Source organism: Pseudoliparis swirei, chromosome 19, assembly GCF_029220125.1.
Source record: "Pseudoliparis swirei isolate HS2019 ecotype Mariana Trench chromosome 19, NWPU_hadal_v1, whole genome shotgun sequence".
NCBI classification, from domain to species: domain Eukaryota; kingdom Metazoa; phylum Chordata; class Actinopteri; order Perciformes; family Liparidae; genus Pseudoliparis; species Pseudoliparis swirei.
In genome coordinates this window covers 7,646,856-7,669,697 of record NC_079406.1, presented here as the reverse complement: position 1 = coordinate 7,669,697, position 22,842 = coordinate 7,646,856, and the positions used below count along the sequence as shown (strand labels likewise).

The following is a 22,842-nucleotide window of genomic DNA, read 5'->3' as shown; positions in this document are numbered from 1 at the left end:
TTTCTCTTTTGTTTACATGTTCGTGGTTGTTGAACAGATTCATTCAGAAAGTAACGAACGTTGTTGTCTTCAATTCAGTCTCCATTGTGTGTGTGTGTGTGTAGCTGCATGAGTTTATCCCCAACAGAGAGCAGAGGGTGATAATGTATTACAACAAAACCTTACAAATTATATAAAAGCACCGGTTTCAGAATGCATTTATTTCTTTTACACACACATACACACACGTCTACTTAGGGTAAGTCAAGTAATCAATTGTTCAGAGAAAAAATCACAACACAACAATCACGTTTAGTCCCACTTTATTTTGCAAAAACAAGGAAAACTATTATGTGAAACCTTTTACAAAGATCACCTCCTAATACAGAAACCTGCCTACGAGCAACAGAGACCGAGGAGTGTGTACATTTATGAATCTCATTTCCATTTAAAAAAAACTAAAATACATACTCGGTCAAGTCAAGTTCACATGTACCCGTACAGCGAGTTGACAGCAGGGGTAAGAAAATGAGAAAGAGGAAATCAAAGAAGAAAGGATCGCAACAGGAGCCGTCAAAGCATTTCACACACGACGCAACACCTCCAAAACACACACACACACACATTTCATGTCGCACGCCGCTCTTCTGAAAACATTACTGTTCATACTTGCTGCAAAGCCTTTAAATCACACGTCCACACAGAGCTGACCGCTGGAACGAAGACAAGAAGAGAGAAAAAGCTGCTTTTCCGACCCACTGAACCCACAGCCGAGGTCAAATAAACCAAAGGAGGTCAAAGGAGATGTAGTTCAAAGCTTTTGGCTCAGATTAAAAGACATTGTAACGTCATATCAGGAGGATATCCCATATACATGTCATACATAAATTGAGGAAAAAACTCCCGTAACAAGAAAACTCAACACCTGCCGCTTTCATGTCAGTCAATGAGGTCCCAGCTGGTGTCACCAACTTTGCAATTCCCAGATTGGGGAAATGTGCTTTGTAGTTTTCAACCCAACGAGAGAAGAGCAGGAGCTCACTGCGCGAGGAAGACGTCGGTAGGTTCATATTTACGGACTGACAACACGAGGATCGGCGAGGTAGCGTCTGTACAGAGGGGCTGCTGAGCCAGATGTTCAAGGTGCGTCTTCATTTCTATAGGACAATTTTCCAGCTGTTCACTTAGAAACCTGAGGTCGAATGCTAGGCATTTCACTGAGAGCAACACAAAATAAAGGGTGACTGAATGAATCAGTTGAAGTTACAATAATAATGTTATTGAGGCGACTAAAAGATATCGACGAGGTCAGTGTGGGCTCATCTGGGACGTGCAAGTCAGTGTGGAGTGTCACAGTCATGGGCTCATATGTGGGTTTGATGGCTGCACTGAACACGGTGCTGTATGTCTATCTGGACACCGGAACTACATTTAGTATTAGTCCCTTCTACGTTGTCGTTGTTTACGGTTAAAAGGGGAGTATGGCGAAAGTGTCGGAGAAAGGCACATCCATCTCCTGCGGGATAGAGAGCCATCGTTCAGGAAGCCGTTCACTGTGATAGAGGACAGAAGCACACAGGTCAATGGGAGTGCAGTGTCCATATGGACACATTCCAATATTAATACACCGGGGGGGAAAACACAATTCTACATCCCTGGAGTGGATTTGAACCTGAAGCATAGGAATTAATTCTGTGAGGGAAAGATTTACTGTAAGGTTAAAGACCAAAAAGAAAAAGAGAAATAATTTACCCTGGTTAAATGGTCAAGTATGGAAGCTTATGAAATCTAGAGATGCTGCACTGAGGAAGGCTGTTAAGACCAGGAGAGACACTGACATCCTTCTATATAAAGGTCTTAGAAACAAAGTCACTCAGGAGCTGAGACAAGCTAAATCTAACTTTTATCTTGGTATACTGCATGAAGCGAAAGGGAACAGTAAACTAATTTGGAAGAATATAGATAATCTTACAAGGAGGGACTCAAAATTCTCAGGTGATCTTAAAGTCAAAATACATGGAGAGATAATTGAAGACCATCGCACGGTTGCCAATGTTTTTAATAACTTTTTTCTTGACTCTGTAAACGAGCTGACGAAAGGCTTCATGAAGCAGGACCTGGTCATCCGTCCAACTGACTACACAAAGCAGGCTTTCACATTGTTTGAAACAAGTGAGGTCCAGGTACGCAAAATAATTAGCTCCATGAAAAACTCTAAAAGTAGAGATATGTTCCTATTCGATACTGCGTTCATCAAAGCACACAAAGATCTTCTAGCTGCCCCTATTGCACATTTGATCAATCTGTCTCTTAAACACTGTACTTTCCCTGATGCTTGGAAATGTGCTATTGTGACGCCTATCCATAAGTCTGGAGACCGCTTTGATGCCTGTAACTATAGACCGATAAGTATACTGCCTATACTCTAGGTTGTTGAAAAGTGGTCGCTGACCAGCTGACCACTTTTATGAACTCAGGTGAGTTTGGGCTGCATCGATGCAGTTCGGTTTCAGAGCGAATCATTCTACTGAAACTGCAACTTTGCTTTTTGTAGAACATATCAAATCCAGGCTTGATAAGGAAGCTATAGCTGGTGCTGTGTTTTTAGATCTGAGCAAAGCTTTCGACACAGTGAACCATGCTGTTATGCTGTCAAAATTGTCTCATTTTAATTTTTCAAACACAGCACTGGCATGGATGTCTTCATACTTATCTAATAGGAGGCAATGTGTTAAAGTGGGTGTTACTCTGTCTAGTGTCATGAACTGTACAATGGGTGTCCCACAAGGGTCCGTGTTGGGGCCGCTATTATTTAGCATGTATATAACGATCTCCCACAGCACTGTCCTCAAGACATCCATCTTCAGATGTATGCTGATGACACTGTTGTGTGGACTTATGCAGCAACAGTCGCTAGCAGCTGTTAAGTTAACAGCTGCATTGGAGATTATCACAAAATGGCTAGAAGAGTCAGGCCTAAGTCTCAATGTATCTAAGACAAAAGCTATGTTCTTCCACAAGAAACACAGGAAGATGGCTCCAACAGCGGACATCTTGATCAAAGGTGTCAAGGTTGACGTAGTCTCTGACTTTAAATATCTTGGTGTGGTATTAGACCCCAATTTAAACTTTAAGAGCCATGTAAAAAAAATGGTTAAAACATTAAAATACAACATAGTTAATTTTAGACACATCAGAAACTGTCTCTCCTTAGAAGCAGCTAAGATATTTATGCACGCTATGATTCTCTCCCACATGACATACTGTATCACATGCTGGGGACAAGCTAGTGAATCAGATGTAAGACCTCTTGCTTCCTTGTATAAACAAACCCTGAAAACTTTAGACAAAAAGCCTATGCGTTTCCACCACTGTAAGATACTCGAGAAACACAGGCTACTGAGCTTGAACACCTTAGACAACTAGCAGACTCATGTATGGTCTATAAAATCATTAATGGGTTGGCACCTCCACCACTGTGTGACTTTGTACATATTCGTCCTACAAATTCCATCAGAGCTACAAGAACAGTGTCAGTACTTGATTGCGTTAAACCGTTCCGCTACACTGTGTTTGGACAGTCATCTTTTCTGTAAAAGCAATAACTCAGTGGAACAGTCTGCCAGAAAAGATGAGGAGGTGCAGTTCAATTGTCACTTTCAAAGCTCACCTGAAAGGACAGTTGTTAGCGAGTCAATCATGTTCCCATTTTCAGTAGGGTACCCTTAATGGGGGGGCGGCATGACGATAATCAACCTCTGGGGCCTCTGGCCCCTGTGTAAATAGGCTCATTGACCGTAGGGTTTTTTTATTTCTATTTTATTTTTAATGTTATCGTACGTATTTCATTGTATTGTTCTACATTGTATGTTTTATTTGTATTGTTTTATATTGTATGTACAAGGGACTGGAGGTGTAAAATAGCAAAAGCTATAACCTAGTGCAATGCATCTTTTCTCTTCGGAGACTAATGTTTTTTTGTACGTTGTCCCTGAAATAAACTTCTAAAAAAATAATAAAAAAATATTCCATTCTGATAACAAGTAGTTCACGTCCACAGTATGTTCTAACTACCACGGTAGAAATAAATCAAAAGGATCAGTACCTTATTTGGAACTACTGCATTTGCATCCTAAGAAGGCGTCGCCTACCCTGAGTAGCAGAGTTTAAATACTCATGTTACCAGAGATATACAAAAAAACACTATATATATATATATATATACAGTGCATCCGGAAAGTATTCACAGCGCTTCACTTTTTCCACATTTTGTTATGTTACAGCCTCATTCCAAAATGGATTAAATTCATAATTTTCCTCAACATTCTACACACGCTGTGAATACTTATGTACATGTTATGTTTTCGTTCTTTATTTTTAACAGATTTGCTAAAATTTGCAAAAAAAAGTTTTCACTTTGTCATTATGGGTTTTTGTGTGTAGAATGTTGAGGAAAATAATGAATTTTATCCATTTTGGAATAAGGCTGTAACATAACAAAATGTGGAAAAAATGAAGCGCTGTGAATACTTTCCGGATGCACTGTATATAATAATGAAGCATTTTGATGATACAGATTGGTCTCTTGAACCCAGCCTCAAAATAATCCTATACTCTGAAACCAAATGAAAAATATTGATCAGTATCCGTATTTGGATTGATCAATCTGAGGTCAAATAACAAAGTAATCTGGTACCTCAGAAGCAGGTTCGTCTTCTGGAGCTCGGATGATTCTACTCGTCGTGGGCCCCACTCCAAGCACCGTGGGCGATCTGTCAGCTTTAGGTGCTCCTTCCAGGACCACGACAATGTACTCTCTCTTTGGAACTTGGGCCAAGGCCTCGGCGGCTGCCTCTTCCGCCGCCACGGGGCTCACGTCTGCAGCGGGGGCTGCTGCAACTTCTTCTTCAACTGCGGCGCCGACTGCTTCTTCAGCCGCAGTTGTGGTAACATCCAGTTCGACTGCTGCCAAGGCTTCTTCAACCACTGGTGCAGGGGCCTCTTCAGCAGGTGCAGCCTCTACCAGTGCAGGGGCCTCTTCAGCAGGTGCAGCCTCTACCGGTGCAGGGGCCTCTTCAGCAGGTGCAGCCTCTACCAGTGCAGGGACCTCTTCTGCGGGCTTAGTCGCCTCCTCCGTGACCTTTGGTACATCTACAGTGGAGGCAGCTGCCAGCGGCACTGAAACACAAAATCCAGCCATCCAAACATCACCGATGCTGAAGTTTAATATTTTTCAATCTGGTGGATCGTGCAGGAGCAATGCCAACGCCTCGCAGTAGAAGAAGGTGCAACGGAGAAGCAGCGTTAGTCGCTACGGACGCAGTGACATAAACCGATACATCAGAATAGGAAAAGTCTTGAAATCAGAGCACCGATTAATAATGGGATTTGAGGTGTGGTTTGAATCCACCACTTGAAACATTTACCAAGGAATTTGTAAATCTGAGACTATACTGCGTTTTCCAGGGTTGATGCATATAAATATTTAAGAGGTGGACAAAACGTTGCATTCCAGCACCGTCATTTCTTTTTACTATCCCCCAGAACATGCAGCAGTGCTGATCGACAGTCTCCGTGAAGAGACGGATGGAACGTACTTGACACGCATGGAACATGAGGTCAGCGTCTGAAGACAGAGGTCACAGTGCAGCTCAGGAGAGGTCGGGAAGCAGTGAGAGGATGCAATGCACGGGAACATGTATTTATGAAGTGAGCCTTTTAAACTCGCTGAATTTGCTCACTTAATAAATTTTAAAAAGGCAAGTTTACATCTGCAAGTTCCATGTGGACTTTTCAACTGGAATGGATCGTTATAAAAAAATACTTCAAAGCCCCAATAGGAAATCAAAAGACCAATTCAGACAAAATTAAAGACGGCAGTAAACCTTTCCGCTTTGATACAAGGTTTTATTATTATTATTATTATTATCCTGATTTGTTCACAGTGCTCGTTTTCCAGTTATAAGTCAAATACAAATATGATCACATTTGGGTTCAAATCACTCGGTGACCAACCTGAGTTCTCAGGAGTTCCACATTACACTTCAAAAGAGCACAGCGCAGCGGTTACAGAGTTTGCACGCTTCCATCTCATTTTGCTTGTCGGATACACACAACTGCTCTGCGACACGTGGCGAGGAAGTACAACATGACAGAGGTGTTTTAGTTAATACAGGGTTGGGTCAAATCTCGTGAATTAGCATTCGGGCCTTCGTAACAAAACGAGACCACAATACGAACAGTAGTTGAAGGCTGTCTTCCATTTACCCGTGTGGTCGGTTGAGATATATATATATACACATGATGTGTGATCACATCACATTTATTTCACCCATAACTGCATATAAGAGTCACGTGAAACCCTCTTTGCCACTTGAGAAACGTTTCACTGCTGTGCGTAAAGGGCTCGACCAAGAGGAACCTGCCTGAGAAGTTATGATCTGAACACAGAGACACACGGACATGATCGATGCTGCGCGCCCCAAAACAACAGAACCCCAAAGTCATCAATACGAGGCGAAACGCTTGACTTGCACCCTCCGTGCCCACGGCAATAAATACGATAGAGGGGGAACAAAATATACAGCTTGAGGAAGACGAGAGAGGATGATGAACAAGCGGTGAACCCAGGCACCCGAGGAGAAGCAGCTACCCGCCAGTGGTTCTAGACAGCGGGCCGCCAGTGTGCCTTCCTCAGTGTTATCAGTGGCTCTTCGGGTAAAGTGGCTTAGAGATAGTCAAGATTGTGTCTGGCTCTGTGTGTGTGTGTGTGTGTGTGTGTGTGTAATGACTGTGTGGAATTTTAGGCCTCAGAGGCAGCTGCCTCCTCCTCCTCCACCACCTCAGGTGAAGAAGTCGTACCGTTGCTGTCGGCCTCCTCGGCGGCGGCGGCCGGTTCTGCAGCCGCCTGGACCGCTTCGGCAGCGTGAGCCACTTCTTCCGCGACCGCCTCCACTTCCTGCGCCGCCTCGGCTACTTCCTCCGCGACGACGACCTCTGCCGCCTCGGCGATGACTTCAGCGACCTCCTCTCCGCCAACCTCTGCGCTGGCCTCCTCGGCTGCCGCTTCCTCCTCGGCTGCCGCTTCCTCCTCCTCTCCAGCTGGAACACAAGAAGCAGAAGGGCACCCGTTTTGATTCCCACAACCCCGTTCTTCTACCTCCTACAGCGAGCAGCCACCCACCCACACCGGTACAGCTGCGTTTGAACATAAAACAAGCCAAACATCCCTCTTTCCAAATATGAATTTTTCTTTTCTTTTTTCACCGGCATTATACAAGATTATTATTGTATTATCAGGAGCTGGGTTTCCATCCAAGGTGTGTTAAACTACTCAAATATAGCAGGGCTGACACTCTTTATCCACAATTCAAACCACCCTTTTAACAGTGGGGTAAAAACATTAATATTTGACCAGAAACAGTCTTACTGCTGAAAAAACGGAATTGCAGCCACTCAGGTTTACGCCTGCCAACCATTCAGGTTGCGGTTTATCCATGCCTGTCCAAAATATCATCTCGTCATACTTTCAAACAATTGTGTAAAAAGAAACGCGTTTTGTGACGTCGCAGGGACCTTTGACCACCGAATTGTCAACAAGTGGACATTTGTGCCACATTTGAAGAAAGCCTCTCTCTAAAAAGAGTTGTTTGAGGCGTTGCTGAGGCCACGTTAGTTTTCTCATTCACTCAAACTTGATATTTTACTTTTGGAGTGACAGCTCTACAATTGTGGAGGACAAAAAGACGTGTGCTGAATATATGTGTCAAAGATAATGGAGGCGCGCGGTGGGGGGGGTTACACGCGTCTTTTCAGTGCAAGTTTTTGAGGACACGAGACCGTTCGTCAAACGTAGGTCTCCACCACCGGGGGACTTTTATTGTGAAAGGAAAGAACAAAGGTAGGAAAACAAGCGTTGTTCGCCGCCACTCTTCAATAAAAATTACTACGACAACAACAAAAAACGGTGCGACTCTTATTGTGAAGCATTCTCCCTTGACCACAACACGTGAGGACATGGTTGCATTGCAAAGACCTGTGTAACTCAGTCAGCTGCGGACAAAATGGGACGGACAGACGGCTGGATGGAAACACAGCTACTGGCAGGCTGGCCCAGAAGGACTTCTTCCAGAAGAGCTTCTTCAGAAACAAATAGTGAATTCTTCTGCGGGAAAAATAAATAAAGCGAGAGGCGACACATTCACTCCATTAAACCACATGCAGACGACAAGCTCGACACAGACAACAGAAAGGGGGGGGGGGAGGGGAGTGCGGGGTCAAGGTGCAAGGGTAGAAGAGGGGGTGAAGTTGAATCGTGGTTCTTACCATCCCATTAACAAACTACGTGCTATCTGGAGCTCCGAGCAGCGAGAGCGCTGCAGACGGCCCGAGGACCAAGTCAACGGATCCTCCACCACGTGATCCACATGGGACCAGCAGCGGAAGAAAAACACACAACGTCGTGGGAGACTGGCCCGGGGGTCCACTTGGACTCGATCGACGCTCGTCAACCATCGGGATGGGCAACAGCCTGCTGGTATGCTGGAACTTCTTCTAACCAGTCGAACCATTGAAGTGCCGCCGTGTCCCGGTTAACGTCTCAATCCCAACGACAGGTTAATGCCGCGGTGTGCCTCATTTCAGTGTTAATGTTTGTATAAATACTATTTAAAATATATTATCTCTTATATACTTATATTAATATATATACATTTGTTTTTTCGACTGCTGACTCAAAGGACACAACTTGCAACCCATTTTATCCATCAATGATGTCATTTGTTTGTTTTTTCCTTACTAAACACATAAAACACGGCTGCTATAAAAAGGTTCACCAAGTTTTAATGAATCACCGTTTATTTTAATGAGAATTACTCGCTCAGCACAGATACATCTACGGTACACGCTTCTTCTGGATGGAGCCCATGTTCTACCACTGCTCACAACAGTGCATGCTAATGTGATGAATATTAATTTTTAGCTTTACTCAACGACGTTCTCCAAATGTCCCACATGAACAGATCTTTTTTCTAAGAGTGGGTGTTGAGCAGCGATGACGTCCATTGACTAAAGAACAATCCGGACACGCCCGTCGGGTCCATTTATCCTCTTCAAGGTGTCACACGTTAACATTTCGCAGCAAGATGGGGAAGGAAAAGAATGAAGAAAGAAAAGGTGCACAGGGTCAATGTCCTTCAGACTTGTCCCGAGGTTTTCGGCTGAGAGCGATTCTTGATTCTTATCAGTACAGGAGGGGAAGGGGGGTAGTGAGGAGAGAGGGACTCTGTTTCCCTGTTCAGACCCAAAGAATCCAGTTCTAGGACGGATATCCATGCAGCCACAGAGGACCTTAGCTCTACCGTTACACTGAAAAGAGCACAGATACACAGCATTAGAGAAATGGGAAGGAGCCTTGCTCTGTAATTAAAAAAAAAAAAAGCCCAGTTCAATTTACACATGGCCAAACTAATAGCAACTACAGAAGCAATTGTGAAGTAGAAAAACAATTTAAAATGGATATGAGCTGCTACCAAGATGCTCCGGTGGGGTTGATGGCGAGCGCACTCATGAGAACAAGTGTTAGCTGGTCTCACTTGGAGCAGAAATATCTCTTGGAACAAAGATAGTTTCTATCTGAGGCCTCTTCCAAACAGAGATGCGAGGGAGACGATGAAGAGCGACAAACGAGGTTTGAGTGGGATCAAAGGATGAGACGGATGGAGACGGAGGCCCAGTGCCGGTGTTCCCCGAAAGCTTCACACCCTGAACCTCAGGGACTCACTGACGTCACCTGTCAAATTGTTCATATCACGTTGCCATAACGTAAACAATTATTGTGTCCAATCATGGGGATTTATTTTTGTTTTCACGCTCTGATTAATCTGAATAATCCATTTACTTGGTTTTTGAAAATGGAATGTTTGATAATATATATATTATATATTTATATTATATATATATATTATCAAACATTCCATTCCTCTGCTTTTCATATGTATTTATGTTCCATCTTTAATTTTTAATGTTTCTGATTAAATGTAATACACCAGGCTGAACGTGAGCCCTCCTCTTTGTTTACCTTTGTTTTTATGTTTCCATGTTTCTATACTGGTAACTCCATATTTAATGTCATATTGATATGAATTGTGGGTAAGTGGGCCTCAGCCTTTTGGCAAGTGGGATAAAAGTTCAGGGGAGTTGAAACTGGGGTCACATGGGAGGACGGATTTGACAAAATTAGATTGGCTGAGTAAAGCCAAGCTCTATGAAGAAAAGGATGTGTTACGGATGAAATGAGAATAGAGGCAGCGACAGAGCTGCAGATGTATTCATGTCCCCTTTATGGAATAAACACATCACGGAAACCTCGAGCGATGTCTTGAAGTTCAAGACGAACGCCTTGCAATCTCAATCATTTCCCTTTTAGGGTACACCGCTTGGCTAATCTTGGAACAATGAGTGTTAAAACAAATACACGGTGATTAGTGCGATCACGGACTTTCACTGCCACCAAATGTTTGGAAGTCGTAATAGTTTAAAAGTAGCCCAGAGCAGAGACGTCCAGTCAAGCCCATATCCGACATTCCCTTGAACCCAAGACAGCGTTGGAGTGAGCGTTCAGGAAGTGTTCAGGCGGTGTTAATGGGTGGAATGTGACGACGCCACTCACCCTCGTCTCCGTCACTGCCTGCAAGCAAACAGAAACACGGTTCTCGTCACAAGTCGCCGTCTCAGGTGACGAGCAGTGCTTCGGCTACGGTTTCGTGAACGTCACCGTTTGTCATTACAGTCAGACAGTTTACATTCTGTTTCAGCCTAAGAACAATGGTTTTGCATATGATTTTCAATCGATTGGTTTCTATATAAACCGTTAAAAATAAAAATAAAGCATACCAAAGAAGACAAATGGCATGAGTCAAGCTACTGCGGTGAAGCGACCGTCCGGCTGGACTAGTTCCAGTAACCGCTTGACGCTTAACATCAAAACAGCCGGGACTGAACCAGTGGTGAATACGCATGCAGCACAGTTGTGTTAGAGCAGGGTCAATCGGAGGATCGACGGTTCAGTCCATGTCGATGTGTCGTCGGGCAAGACACTTGACCCTAAATGGCTCCCGCAGCGGTGCCTACTTCAAATGAATCTCAGTTTGTCCTGATGGGCAGGTTGAAACGTGCATGGTAGCGCCTCCCATCAGTGTGTGAATGATGACATGTAGTGATAAAATATATATACACTACCATTCAAAAGTTTGGGGTCACTTAGAAATGTCTTTATTTTTCAAAGAAAAGCACTGTTTTGTCAATAAAGATAATATGAATCAAAAATACACACTATACATTGTTAATGTGGTAAATGACTATTCTAGGTGGAAACGTCTGGTTTCTAATGAAATATCTCCATAGGTGTATAGAGGCCCATTTCCATCAACGATCACTCCAGTGTTCTAATGGTACATTGTGTTTGCTAATCGCCTTAGAAGACTAATATCTGATTAGAAAACCCTTGTGCAATTATGTTAGCACAGCTGAAAACAGTTATGCTGGTGATAGAAGCTCTACAACTGGCCTTCCTTTGAGCTTGAAGAACAAAATTAATACTTCAAATATTAATCATTATTTCTAACCTTGTCAATGTCTTGACTATTTTCTATTCAATTTTCAATTCATTTGATAAATAAAAGTGAGTTTTCATGGAAGACACAAAATTGTCTGGATGACCCCAAACTTTTGAACGGTAGTGTATATATATAGAAAAGCTCAATATAAGTCCAGTCTACTGTGCGTCTCTACCGACGGACAGAGCTGGGCGGCTACACTAAGTCTCTGCATGTGAGCATTGGGTCAGAGATGTCTCCTCCCTCCTCTACTGCTGTAATAATCAGGGATAATCTGGGGGGGGGCTGTCCCACAATCCTTTGCTCGGGGTGAACTCAATCCGTTTGCTCACAGAGAGGCAGAGCGGTCTGGTGTGAATTGAAAGAACCTCTCTGCGGTTTGGAAGGATGGCGTTATGATTGGAGCAGAGGGGGGGGAGGGCCCGAGTGGATCTCTAGTCTGGAACGTCACGCTCACACTATTCAGTCCTGGATCAGAGTTGTGATAATGTATCACATTGGTACACCGAAGCCGCATCTCCCGTCTTTTTTTGTTGTCGTTTGCCTAAACATAATGCATATTGGCAAAAATGTGTGTAGCTTGATGACCTATTTTTCAGTCCCAGAGCAAAGCTGTTAAATTGGTAATCTTCATAGAGTTTCATAATCATAATCATAATTAGCATACATGTTGAACCGGGAGATTCTTATGACTGAAATCGATGTAAATAGATAAGCTAGGAATACCAACACAATGTATGACTTCAAAAGCACACAGTGAACGTGTTTCCTTCATAAACACTCTTTGATGGGATAAGAACACGGTTTGGGTTTAGTTACCCAACATTGATTAGATACAGCCAAATTATTACCCGCTGGAAGGTTTTGTCATTTCTAGAGATAAAAGTAGCCACCACTGCTGGCTGGAATAAAGAATCTTTTGAACTTTACTATTTGATAAGAACGAGGAGTTCCAACCATTTTTTTCCTCCCGAGAGTAGGAAGTCGCTCATCTGCCAAAATCAAAGCCGCAGGATTGAGCCTTTACAAAGAAGAGCTGATCTGTCTGTTTGAATTCTGTCTAAAGAAAGACAAAGAGTCATCACAGTCAGTGACTCGGTAACCATGGTGAACGGACCATCTCCATTCTCCTAACCGACCGACGGCCGGGAATCAAACCGCTGATCTTGCAACTGCAGGATGCCCAACTCTACCTCTGAGCTACAGTGACAGCCGACAACAAATAATAATAATCGCATACCGGCACCAACTCAATGTGCCTAATTAACAAGTTGAGAAGGAACGAGTTAGCCCTGGAGCTTGAAAAAACATGTATCTGGCAACCTGGAGTATTTAAAATAAAACCAGCTATCGGGAGGTCAAATGCAAACATGGACTGTACTTGATCGATAAGTATAACGTTTTTCATCAAGAATCAGCTAGTATGACGCATTAAAGTGAACTAGTAGAGGTACACTAGTGTAGTCTGGTGGAGAAAAGATGAGGAACACTTACTCTTAGGGGGCCAGGGTCTAGGTACCCAGTCGACCCTGGGCCGCGCGTCGAGTTCTGCGATGCGATCGTTGAACCTGTCGCCGTCCGAGCTCATAGTGCTGTAGGTCTGTCGGAGGAGAAAGGCAGAAAAAAGTCGTACGCTGATCATTTCCACTTCCCGAAATTAAAAGATTTAAATCCCGGACACGTTGCACAGTGTGTCATTTGACAAAATTGGCTCATTTTGTTGTACTGTTGGACGGTTCGTTGAGGCATCGATATCAATGCCCAGGTTAGTATCGTCGTAGCGTCATGAAGATGAAATGATGAACCGACAATTTTAAAGGAGACAACGCGACTTACGTATGACAAGCCGGCAACCGTGGCGCCACCACACAGCACGGCGTAGAGGATGTTCTGCCCGGACACTCCGGGGACCGATGACATCGGTCGCCGCTGCACAACTGGAAAGAATTAAAAAGGTGGATACGTTACGAGTTTTCTGGAAACCCGTCCTCTATTACCTCATCAGTGTCACGGCGCTATTAGAGTGGACCCAAAAGCACGACTCAGACAGGAGTAACAAAGAATACTGTCTTTGGTTGGAAACCGGCTGGGTCAAATCCGGGAGATCAGTCGAAGATGCAAACAAGTCAAAAAAGGGGCGGGGCAGAGAATCAGAGGTCAGGGCAGGCAGGGTCAGAACAGGCAGGTCAGGAATATACTCTAATAACGCTGGAGAACTTGGCACGAAAACACAAGACAATCTGGCAGAGGACAAGTGGAAGTGAGGGAGCTAAATAGTGAGGGACTAATGAGGGGATGGGCTGCAGGTGAGAAGGGCGTGAGGACCAGGTGAAGGTAATGAGGGACTAACGAGGTGATCAGAGGCAGGTGAGGGGAGTTGGATTGACGAGATTGTGTGACAGGATGAAAACAACTATTACAATAAGGAAGGCGTGGAGCTAAACTGTTTCAGTCAGCGCTGTCCCCGAACGGAGCCATTATTACGTGTTCTCACTCTGACCTCTACGCGTGTAAGACCCACTTCCACCAAAGACTTTTCTGGTAATCTTAGTCGTGGAGTGGAGCTTCTCGAGGAACATACGGTTCCTTTTGCCAGCTGTTGTCTGCCATTTACATTAGTGTCGTCGCCAAAATATTTTGATTTCAAATATATATTTGAAGAGAAAAAAAGGATCTGGTATAGGGCTGCAACAACGAATCGCTAAAATTAATACAAATAGATTCTTTAAAAAAATGGGTTGAGCGCAGAGCGGAGCAACAACAAAAAGAGCAGAGCGGAGGTGGAGGACCAATCAGCGTTGAGATGCTCCGCCGTTGGTGAACCTAACTGGCTGCTACTGCTCTAGCGTAGTCGGTGAAAGTCGCCGAGCGGTGTGAGCCTACGGGTGATGTCATGAACCCGAACACGAGAGCGTTAGATGTTACGACGTTTGTGGGATTTCCACAACAAGTATAACGTAGAAGTAGTGGTTGGTTCTTCCGTGGTGGATGGCGGAATTAATATTCGTTTTCACAGAGCAAAACTACGGAGATAAGCCACACCCCTTCTCTGACGCAAATAAACCACAAATAGTAAAGCCTTGTCAGTTCTGTGTTTAAATAAATGATTTGAATTTTTCCTCAAGAAAATAATCGACAGATTAATCGATTATTAAAATATTTGTTCGTTGCAGCCCTAATCTGATGCATCACGGGAGTCAAACAATGTCACTTTCATTAATTAACATTAATGCTAGCCTTCCCAGCAGGGCAGTGTTGACCTTGACCTTCACACAGGGCACGTTGAGCACGTGCTGCACAAGAAAGGACAGGAAAGCACAGGGCAGCGGCAAACTGCGCATGATGCCTGACACACACTCTTGACTAGATCAAGCAGAAGAAAGTATGTTTATCAAACCTGTGCTGCTGAAGTAGTTCCTTTTTTTCAATGCAGAAGGTGTTTTGATCGCGTATTTATTTATTTGTATGCGTGTTATTCGCATAACAAAAAAAGTTTTAAACCGAATCGCATGAAATTTGGTGGGATGATTGGTTATTATCCGGGGACCATTTGATTAGATTTTGGGATCAATCGGGTCAAAGGTCAAGGTCATGGAAAGGTCAAAATCTTCTTTTTACCATAGCACGGTCAATTTTTATCCAATTGGCATGCAACTAATGCCAAAATGTTCATAATCCAATGCTCAATCTTGACTAGATCAAGCAGAAGAAAGTATGTTTATCAAACCTGTGCCCGTTCTAGTTGTTAGATGCACCCGTGGGTGCATCCGGTTCGGTTCTAGTCACGCTATCCATTTGTAAAAAACGTGTTGCAGGGAGCTTTAAAAATACCACACGAGGGTTTGGCCAACTTAATTCTAATCAACGAGTCCCGGAGCAGTCATCGAACTTTGGTTTATTGGCCTTTCCTGAATATTTCACAACACTTTGAACACTTTAATATCAGAACGGTATAAATTGATGGATTCTGCAACCAGAAACACTCAGACGGCACACAAATTAATTACCTTCCTAAACGAGGCAACGGGACAAATGAGGGTCGACCTTTAGGAGGCGCTCAACTGCTTCTCACCCGCCAGCAACATGGCTGAGCCGGCAGTTCGCAGCTAACGGTGCAAACAACAACAACACCAACAGCAGTGATGTCCAGGTTATGATTCTGCCAAGAAGGGACCCGTTTCCTTCCGTCTGACCGTTGTCTGTACGCACTGTTCGCTGGTCCCAGTCAGCCCACCGTGGTGCCATTACCCACATTCGCTGCACAGCTCTCGTGTTTTTACCAGCTTTTCTGAGGGGAGTGTCAAGTCTTTCAATCTATCTGCTGTCCTGACAGTTTATCCTCCAAAAAATAAGTCTTGGAAAGCAGAACATCCGGTCGATAGGCTCCCAAACGGTTTATTTCCAATGTTTTGCTCAAGGGGCTAACGTGCTGAGTCGTCCTGTGGTTAACTGATCCACACGAGTCATCACTACTGGTGTCGCGTCAACGTAAATACAATATCACGTGTACACCCTAGCAACCAGAAAATCAACCAATGGGATGCTTTTTAGGGGGTCCTGGCTAAAGGCCCTACTCACGATCTATAACTGTGTTGTACAGCAGCGCTCTCTGGTGGGGACGCTTCATTAAAAAACTCAGGAACTAATCCGGCGTCCAGTGTTGAGTGGTGTTACACTCTCACCGTTCTCAGGAAACTAATCCGGCGTCCCTGTTATTTATACTGGCTAATCGGCTAAAGTCTACGCCAGGTTGGAGTGAGGATAAGGTGGAGAAAATTCATGAGCAGTGGAGGGGATGCAGGTCAATAAGTCCAGAGGATTAAACCATGATACCCTCCGCTTGTTAAGTGGAAGTGGACAGCAGCTGCACATTTATCTCATTGCTGAATGGATTCTAAATATAAACATGTAACATTAGAGATCTGCTACGAGAAAAGCGTAATATTCATAAACGCTCCAACTCATTCATACACCGCATGGCAGCAATTTTGGGTCAAGTGTATATGCCCAAGGACTAGCAGGAATCGAACCGCCGACCCTCTGATTGAATGACCCCCTCATTGTGCCGGCGTTCTAGAGTTAGGCCTACATCTCCGGCTACTTAACCTTAAGTAGAGTCCGAGTGTGTATGTGTCAGCTGTGGTTACGTAACGTTATTTATCAGGGCTGGGGAGAGACGCTGCAGCCACAGAGCTCGCGTGCTCGCGCTGACATCAGCAGCACTATTTACACCAGGGGTCCCCAACCCCCGGGCCGCGGCCCGGTACCGGTCCACGGCTTGGTTGGAACCGGGCCGCGGAAAAAAAGTGAATAAAAAAAGTTGTAATTTTTTTTTTTAATCAGTCGGAAAAATATATTATTTTGAAAAAGGACCGGATACACCCGTGTGTACGTCTGAGCCGCGTTCAGGAGTCTTAAAGTTCGGGTTTATCGCTGCAGGCGAGTCTCACGCGCCGAACCCTCTGCTGGCGGCACATTTCAGTGACAAAGAATCAATCTTAAAACATATTCAACCTGCTCAATGAATTCTGTCACTTCAGGGAAATGACAACTGTTTTCAAGTTGGCCGATAAAGTCGCTGCTGTGGTCGAGTGAACAGCGGAACATTCTACATGTTTCAGACGTTGACCGGGTGGAAGAGGCTTTTAAAAGAGTTTGAGCGGTACTCCAACCACAAAAGACCCGACTGCAAAAGAATAGACCTGCAACCCATTTGTAAACAAACCCACCCGGTGAATCGAGCCCGTCCGAGCTAGAAGAAAATGTGTTCGAGATGCAAATGACGGTGGCCTTAAGGGACATTTCACACAACAACTCTGCCGGTGTTCTAATGACAGCGACCAGAACTCGGTTAGGAGCAGCGGACCAAACACACGTCTGTGTCGCCGTCTCCATTAGCGGCTCGTTGCAGGTAAACAAGCGCACGGCTCACACTAATTCCGCGTAATGATGAGTTGTAGTTTTGGCACTTTATGCCCTTCGTATAATTGTATGACGTCATATTTATTACGTCATTTATATTTCCGGTCCGTGAAAATAATTTCTGACACGGAACCGGTCCGTGGCTCAAAAAAGGTTGGGGACCGCTGATTTACACCACAGGGATGCCGCTGCACTCTTTAAATGAGAGCGCAGTCACGAGAGCGCACGGCCACGTGACCGACAGCGGCGACCATGTTTTCACGCTCGTGAAGGTCACACGTGAACGTGCCTTCACGTGAACTTTTCAAACGGCTCTTAACTTCGCAGAGGAGAGGGGGGAAGAGGGAGCGCGCGCCCGCGAGTTGCACCGGCATAGCGCGTACGTTACATATAATTTAATAAAGAGGGGCTCAACGGAAACGATACACCGCTGAGGGTTTGCTACTCGGGTTCACACTCTGCGGATATGTTGTCAAGAAATGTATGAAATACTCCAACCAGTGCCATAAGTATATCCATATGTCAACGAGGAGCAGCCGCGCCGGACGGGCCCACACGTCACGCACACTTCACATACAAGAACTAGACGTATACTACAGACGTATTACTGCACAGCTTCAGACCCCCTCGCATAAATAAAGAAGCTTGAGTTGACCTTCACGTCCCACAAGCAGCCATTGCCATTCTCCAGCTTGCTGGTGTGGGCGGGGGGGGAGCTATGCAGAGATATTCGCACGAGGACAACGTGTACTATTCCAGCAATATCAGTCAGGGGTCGACGGGTGCCGTGATAAACCGTCCCGTTCAAAAGCGTTGAAAGGGACGGATAAACAACTCCGATATTTTTAGGGGGGGGGGGGGTTGTTCGCTAATTGTCAACCCCCAGTGATGAAAACTCACCATCCCGGGGCAACCTGAAGGCTGCTTTCCGCGCCAGAGGCCCGCACTTTTGCCACGCCGCTCTGCAGGAAAACATCGCTGCTCTCCAGGCTACGGTTGGGGCGGGAGGGAGAAATGCCGCAGTTTCAGCGAGTGCTGGATGAATGAGTGCTGGTCCGGTCTGGGTCGGGAAAACCTGCGAAGAGGAGGCGGAGTGCAGACTCACTTTGATGTTGCGCAATGTGGTTGTGCGGCGTCGTTAGTATGGAGGGTGCTTAGTGCCACAGAGAAAGGTGAGCCGTATGAGGAGTCATTTGCGCGCGCCCATAGGGGAAGGTTTCACTATGAGAGGACTACACTGGTGTTGATCCGTTATTTATACCATCGGATTAATCACGGAATTAAATATTCAATATCACATGTGATCAGGTTTACTACTCATTATTCATAATTTCTGTCATATTCATTGAATGTGTTGTAAGTTTTGTTTCTATTTTTGGAGAGTTTTTCCTGATCCGATGTGAGGTCTTGGGACAGGGATGTGGTATGTGTACAGATTGTCAAGCCGTCTGAGGATAATTTGTAATTTGTGATATTGGGCTACTTTAAAAAAAAACTCAATTGAATTAAATTGATCATGTGACTTTGAAAACAACTATTATCATCATCAGTGTTCAAACCACCAGGAGGAGAGATAATAACCTTAGCAGCCCCACTAACTGATGAATTATGAGCTGTTTACAATATTCTAAACACTTATAATACATCATAATCATAAATCAACACTATTGAACATATTTGTTTTAATCTATGAAATGCGGGTGTGTTTTTTATGAAGAAAGAATCCCACTATAGATTAATATTCCAAAGCAAAAGTATAACATTTAGTATTTTTGAAAGTTAACACTGACTTCAAAACGGTTGAAATAAAATATATACATATTCAGGATCCTTGTAGACCAGCTGATATAATCAAACAAAAATGGATCTGTATCTGTTAATATGGCGAAAAAGGGATCAACAATTAGTATTGGCGTGATCAAAAACGGTATCAGGGCTCTCTAAAAGTTATACTTACTTCTTTTTGTCTTTGTTGCTGATGAAATTCGTGATCTGATCCAACCCGTGAGTTTTAGGATCCGTTGCTCCACAAATAATGAACACAAAAACACAATCTGAAAAGAATCAGTATTAAGAATGCACATTTCATGGAACCGGTCTCTTTAAAGTTACATGTAGTGGTCACCATGTCCAGATCACGTTACCTTTATGTCTCACGCTCCAAACCTGGATCAGACATGTACATTGAGACTGGGAAAGACCATTACTAAGTGTGAAACATTTAACTCTCTACATCTGCCTACATCTCAACTGCCTTTCTTCTTTTTTTATCTCCCACCAAAGCGCGTCGACCTCCAGCACCTCTGCTGTTGCTTTAAGGCACCAATCACCCTCCATACCGCATGGTGGCACTCCTCTTGCTCCACCCCTCTCAAATGGCAGTATGATGAAGGTCGAGGACACAGAATGACACAGTTTTACATTTATCTAAATGTTTTTCTCCTGCATTTAAACTTTATTTTTAATTTTTTTTTTTTATGCTTGCTCATTCCTGTATTCAACTCTGTTTTCTACAGGCTCTGTTTGCAGACACAACCTAATGTTTCTGTGGATTGCTCCACATTGCATGTGCTCAGATGAGTGTTGCCCTCCATGCTAGCTGCTGTATGACTCCTTAGACCTCTACAGACTGGTATTCACATGTATGTTGTAAAGAGAACCGTTTGGGTTACATCAGAAGTGAAGACTCTAAGTTTGACTTTGACATGCATAGCCGAGTTATCCACACTGGAATGTTTTTTTTCCTTTTTTCTTGAAGCTGGTTTATATATATATAGCCTTGATTTTCCTGTTACCTCGAGAAGACAAAATGTTATATATGATATATATATATATAGCCTTGATTTTCCCAGCTCAACATTTGACTTCTCAAGGTAATGAGAAGACATGTTGCATCCTCTTATTACTTCTGTGTGTCAGAGATCAGGAAAAGCTGCAATGTCAGCATGAAGAGACATGAGTGCACTGCAGTCACTCACAGCTAATAATGAACGTGCCGTGACTCCATCCAGTTTTCACAATCAGGCACTCAAAGAAAAAAAAATTATATGGAATAAATGTATAAAAATATAGGAATTGGTTTAAATTCATAAATAGTATACAATCTGCCACTTATTAAGACAACAAATAGCATTCCATTTTTAAAATGATATTGGAGAAATAATGAATTTGAGTTGAGGACACAACTCGATTGTATTTGTATGAACCCTTTGTGAACACCTTATTTTGAAAACTGGACGGAGTCACGCGTACATGGTAAATGGACCTGCACTTGTTCCAGCGCGGTCGTACATTCATGTAGTGCATTCTTTAAATAAACCAGGTATTGTCATGACTTGTCACGGTTGTCGCAGCGAGAGAGGACCCAAATGCCGAAATTTACTGAACAAACTAATATTTACTTCCAAAACTTCCAAAGACCAGACAAGAACGACAAAAACGCAGACCAAACAGTACGAAGCCACACTGGGAATGAGACGAACAGGGTTTACATACACAGGCAAGGTGAGAGGATTGGACAACGAGACACAGGTGGACACAATGAGGGCGGGGCCAGCAATCACACAGAAGGAAACAATCAGGAACAGGGCAGACAATCACAGGGAGACAGACGACACAAGGACTTCAAAACAAGACACAAAACAAGACACAAACGACAGATCATGACAGGTCTCTGTGAATATGTGGGCTCAACAGTGCCTGTTGAGTGCCTTGGATTGACCTCACGTCACAGAGTTCTCCTGAAGTCTTATTTCATCCATCTTATTTTCCTCAGACAGCCAGGGGCATGCTGGGTATTGGAGTAGTCTCTGGTCTAAGCTGGGTTAGTTTATCACCCTTCTCATCTCTCCTCCCTAGAGCAGTTCAGTGGTGTTTAGTTCAGCATGTCTGGCTGGTTGGTCTGTGTTGAGTGTATTCAGTCACATGCCATAAGTGCTCCAGAAACAAACATACAAATAAAAGCAAATACATGCGCTGCCATAAGCAAGTCCCACCAATCGGTTTCCACCACCAACAACCGGACCTCAATGCTGCAGCTTCCAGGCTTTGAGGTCAGCTTTTCTTCATGTTTATGACAAACGGCATATGACAGGATATATTCATCAAGATTGGGAAAGGAAGCGTGGGGATTGAAGTGCTGCAGCCCTTTAAGAGGATCACCGGCCGACCAACCAACCAGACCTGCTGGGCCAAACACCACCAAACTGGTCCAGGGAGGAGAGACATGCTAACCCAGCTCGGACCTGAGGCTACTCCACAACGCAGCATGCTCCTGGCTGTCTGATGCCCCGCTCGCAGGAAAATAGGATAGATGAAAGCAGCGGGCGGTTGGTGACTGTGAAGCCCACATCTTCACAGAGACCTGGTTCCATCCTGGTCCAGGATCAAGCAGCTCAGAGATCAGGACTCTGGGGGGTACGAGAGGAGGTGGACTCTGTGTTTACATCATGATGCTGCTACTCAAACATATGGAAAGTTGATGGACAATGTTTTCGTGATGCCAAGCTTTTTATAATGTCTGACATAATATCTGAAGTGTTGAATAATGACAATAAAAGGCCACAATCTGAACAGGCGCCTGCTGCCAGTAAAATGTATAGTTTAACCAGAACTAGGACATTATTTGATGTCTGAACACTGAAAAGAAGGAATCCTCTTGCTCTGTTATTTTTAAACATAAAGGGCATACAAATCCAGAATCCTAGTTTTTATTTGGATACTTTGGTTAAAGCTCTTTGCAAGAGCAAATAGGCATCCATCTCGCACATTCGATTCATTGATCAAAGAAATCAAATATATATATATAAATTCATCAATTATAACAACACAGCAACTGGAAATGATGTAAACAAAAGGACCATGACGCGTGTACATTTCACATGTTACATTTTATTTTACACATAACTTAGGACGAGGAATCGGGAGCAGTGGAAAGAGAACGAAGTGGACAAACAGGTGCGTCCCACAGACAGCACCCAAGGACCCAAGGACTCCCTAAACAGGACAAGGAACAACAAGAGGGTAACGTCTAAATGTGTTCATCTATTAATGGAATAGACATCTTCACAATGGATGGCAAAATATCAATCATGCTATATGGCATCAGATCATTCATTATATAAATATATATATATATACACACGTACAAAATAATGACGTACTGTACGTTGATTACAGTATCGTCTGAACAAATAGAACGCTCACGTACCAGCGTGGGGGTTATTCCAGGCCATTCCTCACTTTGTACTCGTGCTCATCTCTACTGTGCTGCTTGAAGAGCTGCGGGAGGAAGACGGAGATGGTGGTATTCAAACTTTCTTCATAT

At 44.0% G+C, this 22,842-nt stretch overlaps 1 protein-coding gene and 1 long non-coding RNA gene across 4 annotated transcripts; one reads left to right on the top strand and one right to left on the bottom strand.

Annotated features, from left to right (window-relative positions):
• Positions 1-1,200: 1,200 nt before the first annotated feature.
• mgarpa (mitochondria localized glutamic acid rich protein a) lies at positions 1,201-18,640 on the bottom strand. 3 transcript variants are annotated; one of them, XM_056439168.1, is made up of 8 exons: positions 18,417-18,639; positions 13,431-13,531; positions 13,089-13,194; positions 10,649-10,666; positions 6,841-7,080; positions 4,676-5,157; positions 4,085-4,131; positions 1,201-1,532 (listed from the first exon to the last, which is right to left on the bottom strand). In XM_056439168.1, the coding sequence occupies exons 1-7, from the start codon at positions 18,490-18,492 to the stop codon at positions 4,096-4,098; spliced, it is 1,059 nt and encodes a 352-aa protein (XP_056295143.1). In that variant the 5' UTR covers positions 18,493-18,639; the 3' UTR covers positions 1,201-1,532; positions 4,085-4,095. The 3 variants fall into 3 exon arrangements, with proteins under 3 accessions (XP_056295143.1, XP_056295144.1, XP_056295145.1); XM_056439169.1 differs by lacking the exon at positions 10,649-10,666 and having other exon boundaries at positions 18,417-18,640; XM_056439170.1 differs by lacking the exon at positions 4,085-4,131.
• On the top strand, positions 16,695-22,216 carry LOC130209478 (uncharacterized). Its single transcript, XR_008834621.1, has 2 exons — positions 16,695-17,505; positions 19,800-22,216. It is a non-coding gene; the product is annotated as an uncharacterized LOC130209478 (long non-coding RNA).
• Positions 22,217-22,842: the final 626 nt, after the last annotated feature.